Here is a 9,256-nt window from a genome sequence, read left to right as displayed (position 1 = left end):
TGTTCATTAGTCAAGATCATAACACTTCTTAACATCCCAAAAGCATGGCTAAGCAATCTACCCACAAAGGACACCTAACCAAAAACCATTTAGGTTCCAAGTGATGATAAGGGAAAATCTAGGAAAAATCCTAACATAGGTGACTACCCATCATATTGACAGACATCGCATGTAATTTTGTAAAACAAAACATTTAAAAACATGGGTTCAATATGATCAAGGACACTTGCCTTTTACCCAATGCTGCTCAGTGTTGTCGAAATCATGGTCTTGAAGTCCCTTGAACTGCTCCGAAATGTTATCGACTAATCGCGAGAACTATCGACAAACAACACAAAGCAAACACTAAGAACAACATACCAAACATCATTAAAACACTTTAAAAATACTATGGTTGGATAGGGATGATTTTAAAAATGTTTAGACACAAAAATCGCTTAAATTGGAGTTAAGATGAAAAGATAACAGCTTTCAAGAGATGGATTAGACTGAAAAGGAAATGCTGATTTTCTGGAACTATCTTCCTATAGGAAATGTATTATTAGGCAATCACTGTGTCAGGCTTGACAACATCCTTATGCAAGATTCAAGAAGTGTAGGGCAAACTAGACTTCACTGACTAGGCTAAGGAGAATGATGTGGCGTTAACTTGGCATGCTATGCAAGTACCATCTTGGATTAAAGAAGGGATACGCGAAGATCTAGTATCGACCACCTATGATGGATCAAAAAGGCCGAAGGTTGCGCTTCTAGGTTTAGGATACTACTGATGACTCTATGTAGCGGTGGTGGTTCGGGTTTCGTCGAAGATGACGATCGGGCATGTGACCACAAACATAGATGTCGGTTTCAGTGGTGTTTCAGTGAAATGAGGGAAGCATGATGTAGAACGCGGAAATACTAACTCAATGGTATGGTTGGTTTTGGAAGGGGTCATCCGAGGTAGCGGCAAAACAACGATGACTGCTTCTAGGTTTGGTGGTGACTTTGCATTCTAGGAGATTGGCTATCAAATTTGAGAAACCGTTTGAATAGAGACGTTCATACATCCCGGGAACACAATGCTACGGCATAGTTTTGGGTAGATCATCCACTGAGAGGAAGAACGATCAACGAAGATGAGACGGATGATGGCTGCGACGTGCTATGGTTGGCAATGGCGTCCTGGTCGTGTCGCTGCACAAACGGGGATGGGCTCCTAGGGTCACGTAGAAGACTTCATGGGGCATGCCGTGACGCAGTTGGTGCATCCATATGGCTTTCGGATTGACGGGGAACGCGAATGCAAATCCGGTGCACACGCAGAACACGTCCATAAACCGGACAGCGGGTATGTCGACCTTGATTGCGGTAGTTTGGCTGCTCTACTGGCCGAGCTGGTTGGTGAGGGAGTGGGGAACATCATGGGACATGCACCGGTGAAAGGGCTTGGTGATTTGACCTCTGGTCGGTCGGAAACGTCGATGCCAATTGGCTACAGCGCGGCTGTCTCGCGGCTGTCCGTGACGGTGACGATCGTGGTGGCGTAGATCGGGTTTTGGCCGGGGCTAGGGCTTGGCTAGGTACTTAGTATGATGCTAAAATAGTATTAAGGGAGGAGAATGAGGGGTCCTCACCTTGCTTTGGTGGTCGAGGAAGAAGGATTCACGGAGAAAACGACGTAGCGCATCACAGGTGGCGGCGGTGGCGGCTAAGGCGAACGGCGGCGCTCCGGCGACGCACGGACAGGGCAGCAATGACTTCTAGGGCTTGGGGACGTGGAATAGAGGTAGGAGAGGGCGTGCAACTCATATATATAGGGCTAGGGGCGGTTGGTTGAGGTGGAGTCCAAACCGAACACGAATCATATTCGAGTTCGAGTCGGTTACGATTTCCTTTTTCGCAGCTCAATATTCTGAGGATGATATCTCCATCGTCCGGACTCCAAATTATACGTTTCTTGATTCTAAATTGTAGTACTCGAAACTATCTACTACTTTGGTAGTCATTGGAACTTTTGAAAATGTCATCTTGATTTCCAAAAATACACCACAAGATAAACTGTTTAAACTCGGATTTCTCTGCACAGTACTGATTTCGGGGGCCATAACTCCTTGCTCTATTATCCAAAAGGTGACTTCCATAGGTTCAAATCAAAGCTATCAATGAGACCTACAACTATGGTATTGTAAAGATTTGTATTTGAGGCCGTTTTGAACTCCAAAACTTCATGACGAGGCTGTCCAGGACTCCGCGAAAATTTACAGATTTCGTGGATCCTTTGTTGGGCCATCTAGAAGACTTGGCTAAGGGTTTGGACTTGAGCAAGATTGAGCCTAAAGACACTTTAGGTATATCTAGGTTTTAGGAAAGAAACTTTTGCAGAGAAATTTGAATAGGATTTGAATTTGAATTAAGTTTGGAGTGAATTTAAGAGAAACGAAAAAGATGAGGTTGAACAAGAATAGGACTAGATAAGGAATTTGAATTTAGATTTTGGGTAGAATTTGAGAAAGAGGAGAGATTGACTTTAAACAAGAATTTGGATAAGATTTGAATTGAACTAGAGAAGGATCAGGTATGATCAAGGAGTGAAGATGATGAATTCAAAGATTTTGAATTCCAACCATTAAGATCCTTAACTTATTCACTATTGAGTTTTGTAAAAACCTTTTCAAATTTTTTTTTCACTCAAAACACCAAAGAGAAAGAAAAGGAAAAAGAACTCTAATGCATTTACCTGGCTCCTAACAAAACTCAGCATGCAATGCATAAGAAATAATAACCTATATTGATTGATTGATTAATAAAATAAGTTTTAAACCTATTCTACTGGTGAAGCTATTCAATAATCTTGAAAAAAATTAGAAATTTGAGAAATCTGAAAATCAAGGTGTTACAAAGGATTTCCTTCAATCCATCAATTACAGGAAATTCATGTAGTGTTGCTGCCATGGCAATGTTCGTCATATTAGCTTTTACTCCATTGCTCGTGCATAAAGCTTGCAGCCTCCATTGAGGTAACCTAATAAAATCGGGTACAACTGAAAACTGGTGATCCTGTTCAGCTCCCTCCCCACTTGCTTTTGGTACCACATCATGCGTCGGCTCATTAACGGCCCTATCTCTTGAGATAGTGCCTCCGTGACTGCAGGACTGCGCACATCTTTGCAAGTGCAGAAAGGCACTCACGCGGTCGTCCGATCTCCTCCTCCCCGGCCAAGGCAATCATAATCGCCACGGCCGACCTCTCCTCCACGACCATGTCACCAACATGATCCAAAGTAGCATCGGCAATAGGATCCATGCCAGCCTCAATTGGCTCGCATGGTACTGTCACTTCCATCAGGTGCACTGTATCCTGGTGTAGTTCATGGACTTCATCATCCAAGGATCGGCTAGTACCCTCTTCTGTTGCCATGATCTTGCGTGTAGTCTGCACCCCAGGCCTAATGTCCAACGAGGTAGCCACCACATGCAAGGCCGCTGGCTCCACCGTCGTCACGGTAAAGCCTAGAGCAAGCATCGGTGCCACGGTCTTAGCATCAACCATGGCCAATGACCTTTGTGCCATGGTCTGAGCATCAACCATGGCCAATGACCTTTTCTCCACATTGAGCATTACCGACTCCACATCCTTTTCAGCCATCATCGATAGCCGAACTAGCAACTCGGTTAGGTCCAACCCTAGTGCGCCTACGTCCACTCCAACCGAACGCATCTTGATCAGAGAGGGGTTGGACCCGCCGATCATCGTAGGTTCAGGAGTTACCAACTCCTGTGCCATATCTCCATCAACCTGCAAAATAGATACCATACCAGAGAGAGCTCCTGTGTGACTTGATTCCAAGTTGTTCTTCCCATCTACAGTCAATGTATTATCATCGACAATGATTGTGTCTGCTAGCTCATGTAACAAATTGTCGATGGCCTTACCGAGAATACTATCAGTCATTGCTCTAACGTGCTCCTCATCTTTTGCTGCATACTCGGCATTTGGATTATCCTCCTGCATAGCTTCATCTATATTAGTGTTTTCAAATGTGTTTGCCTTGTCATCTTCTGTATCGTTCTTCAGCCTCTTCCTCTCTCTGTCCTCCACATTCTCATCCTCCTTCGATTGATGATCCTCATCCTCATTACCATTGGCATTGTGATCTTCCTATTTCTCATCATGTAGGATCTTGTCAACCTTGAAAAAAACCCTCGTAGACGCCATCATCCACAACAATGTCAGTGGCATCTGGGATACCTTTAGCATTCAAGACAACAACTAGGATGTGAACCACACCCATTTTCTTCATGTACTTCATGTCCACCTTTTGAGTTGTACTGAGAATAGTTCCAATTACCCAAAGTGGTGGATCTCATAGGGGACACCATACATATTCACACACACTTTCTAAAGGTACTGTCGTGGTTCAATCTTATTGTCCCACTCTTAGAAGGTCATCACCCCCCCCCCCCACCATGTTCAGTCCTCACATCCTTGATGGCAACCATTTGTTGCAGCTCCACTTTGCATGGAAATGGGACGACAAACCCATCTCCATGACATGTACCATCCATGTCCACTTCACGGGATAAGGCCTGCCAACTCAGATTTTATGAGGTCAACCAGAACAATCAAAGTAGTTGCACTTTCTTTCTTTGGTATTTTTGCTTGTCATTGCACCATCTGTAGATATCTAAAAGAAGCCTAGGTGATCACCAGTGAAACCATATAACGTTGCAACCGGTTTTGGAGCTTGTAACAGAGGACATTCAGGGTGAGATGCTCCTTATCACAAATGCGGCAACAAAGAACTCCCTTCATCTTCTTCCCGACGACATCTGCACCTTTGGCAAGTTCACTGCCCTGGGCCATGTCAACATGTCATTTCTTTCCATTGTCCTCCTGAGGGACATCATGCCGCATAGCTGATCCCGCGGCAGAGGTTGTTGCGACCTCCACAGCAGCTTGTGCCGACAATTGTTGGACATTGGAGTTCCCACGACCATCGTTGTCGTAGCTGTGGCCTCCACCAGAGCCACATCCGCCACCTCTTGAGCCATGACCACCACTGAAACCACAGCCCCGGCGGTTCAGATCGTGCCCTTCGCCATGGGCACATCCTCCCTGGGATCCCGCCCTGGGAAAATTAGGGTGCCAAAAGCCCCCATTCCCATGGCCAAAGCCCCTGCCATCGCCATCTCCTCCATAGCCGCATCCATCACTTTTCATGTCGTATCATACCACCGATGTGTTCGATCGTTTCTTGCGCGATAAGAGCTGCAAAAAAAAACAATTAGGGTTTGGAGGCAGATGACGTACATGTAGGGCATCATAGATCATGATGCCAAATTTTGGTTAGGAATGCATTTATCTAAAAAAAGTAGCTTCATAATATTATGATTTACCATGATGATGTTATAGAAATTTAACGTATTACAAAAATTAGTCGTCATATAGTTATTATATATTGAGGTTTTGATGGTTTGACTATATGCCCCAGCACTTTTCAATGTTCAACATTCATATGCTATTAAGAGTTAAGAGCTCGATCTGTTTGAAGGGCATCATCTCTAAAGTGCATTCTCCTCATATCTTGCAATGATATATCTAAAGAAGCATTCATGGAGGCAATTAAAAAGTTATCTCTACTTGAGGAGCTCGAGCTTTCGCTATGTAGAAAGGTGTTGTCACAGCCCATATGCGGAGACATGGCTACTCAATGGGGCCACGTCTGCCCACCTGCTTGTGGCCCAATCGGCAACTGCAGAGGCATACAAGAGAGGCAGACGTCCACTGAGAAGGATCATCAAAGAACTAGAGAATGGACTTGTTTCTACCTCCAGTCTCCATCTTCTTCCTCAGCTCCTGATTACCTCTGGTGTTTCCTCTCCAATCCCAGTCTATATTCTTCTACTAGTTTAGATAGCTTCTTCCCTATTCTGTGATGTACTGCTCTCCCCCAAACTTGTATCCATTTCTGTGATTGAATCTATTGGCAGTAAAGACTCTCTGTACTGAGGTGAATTGTGCTCTTGTGGTTGATTTGGGTGCTTGATTGAGTGAGGATCGTGACAATTAGTATCAGAGCCTTTGGTCCGGTAGCATCGATATTTAGATTGACGCAAAGATGGTGACGAGCTTTGTTGAGATTGCTGAAAGATTGGTGGAGGTGCAGGCGTCCATGATGGCGATTTTGGTGTCGACATGCTCTCTAGTGGCCTTGACACACTATCTGGCATCACTGGCCTTTGCTTCGGTCCAGCACACCGACCCCTTACCACCATCATGAATTACCATCACATCTCGACATCGACAACCATCAGTTGTATCGACATCGTCCCTTCCATGTACCCAAACCACCTTGACTAGACGTCGCATGACCTCAACCACATCACCCCAAGGCCACAGACCTTCTTCGATGAAGAAGTCATGGTAGTGATGGGTAGGGCTGCGATGGTAGTGGATCCGTCGATGTTTGACGCACCCAAGACATCTTCATTAGCTTCATTCATCGCTTACGCTGAGCACCTTGCAGTCATGCCAGACGAGTGCTCAATGGGAGGCCTCAACTACTCTGAGGTGGCTTCATCCAGACACATGCACTCCCTCTCACCTCGCACCACAGCACCATGGCCTCCTTGATGCATGGCTTTGCCTTCACTCATCGTGCCTCCGCGCAGGTAGCGTCATGAAGTTGTGGTGGGTGGTGTTGCTGTCGCCACCCTGCACTCGCGTAGCCTGCTCGGTGGCCTCTACCGTAATGGTCCGCTTGGCCAGCTGTGCGCCACTTGGTGCCCCACGCCACGGTGCCCTCCGCTTGTAGATGCCGGAGCTCGTCGCGTCCATGGCCGACCCGACAACTTCCTCTGGTTTGACCCCTTCCTCGTCCATAACCCTCTCTGGGAGAACACGGTGGACTCATATGGCCACCAATTTTAGGAGGGTCAAATGCTCGTGAACACTATGTTCCCTAACCTCACGTTGTGCTTGTATGCTTATGGGGCAAGGGTGGATGGCAACCCCAACTACGTTTCCACGTATGGCTCCTGGATTGCCAACCACTACTACCTGAACCACATGGAAACAAAGGCATATGACATCTGTGATGTTGAAGAACTCGGTTAGAGTCAATGTGTAAGGAGACGATGGACATGATGATGTCTAGGAACTAGTCAATGACAATCATCTGCGCGGTACTCGAAGAGGGAGAGTATGAGCATGTACCAGATGATGCACTGGAGGATGACAAACTGCACCATGAGCATGCCGAAGTCTGCGTCATACATGCCCCTGAGTAGCAGTATGCCCACGACGAAGGTGTTGGGGATGCACGCACGATGTTCAAGGTATTTCCTCTCACCATTGATGTTTTGTCCAAAGAGGTTCTAGCAATTGGAGACATGCACATTTACCTGGATAGTGAGGGGTGGGTGTTAGTATTAAGGCTGTAGTTCCAAGTCAATTGTGCTGATTCTATTATTGGTGATGCAAAAGTTCATGGAATAAGTGGAGCTGAGAAGAAGCACCCCTCACTTACATGTGAACTGATTGCTAGCCCTTCAATCATCTTTGTGAATGAACTGAAAATAGGCCTTGATTCCTTCCAAGTAGAGAAGGTCATGGAGACTCTTAGATAGCTTGCTGAGAATGGACACCCTGTGATTTGCTCTATACACCAGCTGAGGTGTTCAGTCTATGGCAAATTTGATTACATTGTTCTATTGTCAGAGGGAGAAGTTGTATACATGGGGCCTTCAAAAGAAGAACCTCTAGCATACTTTGCATCACAAGGGTATCAGTTTCAAGATCATATGAACCCTGCTGAGTTCTTGGCTGATCTCATTTCCGTTGATTATAGCTCAGCTAAAAGTGTAAAATCATCACAAAAAAGGATTGAGAACCTCATTGAGGCATTAGCTAATAATGTTCTGATAAATGAAGGCAACAATTCAATTACTAGACCAAAGGAATATGAATTTTCTGCAAATGTTGTTCTAAAGTCCACTGTTAAGCAAAGATGTTGTTCGTGGAGGCAATTTCATTTGCTAATTAAGTGAGCATGGATGCAAGTTTTCCGTGATGGACCAACAAACAAATTAAGAGCACGAATGCTTGTTGCTTTAGTAGTTATATTTGGATCAGCTTTCTGGCAAAGGGGGAAACCTCAAACGTCCATACAAGATAGGATGTGACTTCTTCAGGTGGCTACCATAAACTGAGCAATGGCTGCACTGATAGAGACTGTAGGAGTTTTTATGAAAGAATGGGCTATAGTTGACAAAGAATGTGCCAAAGGTTCCTATGTGCTTGGACCATATCTTTCATCCAAGTTGTTGGCTCAGATTCCCATTGGAGCAGCATTTCCATTGATATCTGGATCGATTCTCTATCCAATGGATAAACTTCATCCTACACTTTCTAGATTTACCAAATTATGTGGTATTGTGACAGCTTTGCAGTGTGCTGGTGGATTTCAGAGAAGTCAGAGAAGACTTTGTGTCACTTCTGAATGACTTCTAGGAGGAGAAGCTGGTGCAGAAGGTTGTTAGGGAGCCCCTACCTGTTTGTCTCGAGAGAGAAGGGCTTAGCAACCTGGCGTTTGGTGGCAGTCAATCATTTCGCTGAAGGAGCTAAAGCACAAGGAGGTGAATGGAAGTGTGCTACTGGAGGGCTATGTGTAGCAATACTTCTGTAAGAGGATCATGACGATGCTCAGTACTTGTATCTTGCGAAATACAAAGTCTTTGTTGGGGCACTTGATGAAATTGACAATGGACTCAATTCATATGATACAAACCAGACACCAAAATATTTTGTCATGTTGTGTTTGTTATCAAAAGGTAATGTTGATTCAAGTGGAGCAATCATGGTTGTGGATGAATTTTGTCTATGGAAACTTCATCCATTTGAGCTTGAAGAGAAGCTAAAGATTGTTGAGCCTCTAGTCGAGTACATGTTGAATCAGGAGGAAGTCTGGATAGCTACAGCAGGAGGGGTTAACCTTTGCTCAAGTCTTAGTGTGGCAGCTAAAGATCATAAGCATCAATATCATCTTGGAGTACAATATCTGTTGGAGCTGTCTTGGGCACCTACTGTTGGAGCGATAAACCTGTTAGAATGAGGGTCCCTATTAGGTATCAAGGTGTTCTGTGTGCCTTGGATCCAGGTGGTTCACTATGTAGGTCGGCTGAGGACAAGCCAAGACTCAGGGATGGAGGAATGTCATGGCCCATATGCAAAGACATGGCTACTCAATGGGCCCACGTCTTCCCACCTACTTGT

At 45.1% G+C, this 9,256-nt stretch overlaps 1 protein-coding gene and 1 pseudogene across 1 annotated transcript; one reads left to right on the top strand and one right to left on the bottom strand.

Annotated features, from left to right (window-relative positions):
* Positions 1-4,855: 4,855 nt before the first annotated feature.
* Positions 4,856-5,203, bottom strand: LOC133899487 (uncharacterized). Its single transcript, XM_062340465.1, has one exon. It carries the CDS (start codon positions 5,201-5,203, stop codon positions 4,856-4,858), a length of 348 nt encoding a protein of 115 aa, XP_062196449.1.
* Positions 5,204-7,311: 2,108 nt separating this feature from the next.
* On the top strand, positions 7,312-8,487 carry LOC133899484 (ABC transporter G family member 7-like; annotated as a pseudogene).
* The last annotated feature ends 769 nt before the right edge of the window (positions 8,488-9,256 follow it).

The sequence above is a fragment of the Phragmites australis genome, chromosome 18 (genome assembly GCF_958298935.1).
Source record: "Phragmites australis chromosome 18, lpPhrAust1.1, whole genome shotgun sequence".
Taxonomy (NCBI): Eukaryota; Viridiplantae; Streptophyta; class Magnoliopsida; order Poales; family Poaceae; genus Phragmites; species Phragmites australis.
The sequence above is the reverse complement of the archived record's forward strand: the minus strand, read 5'-3'. Positions and strand labels throughout refer to the sequence as shown.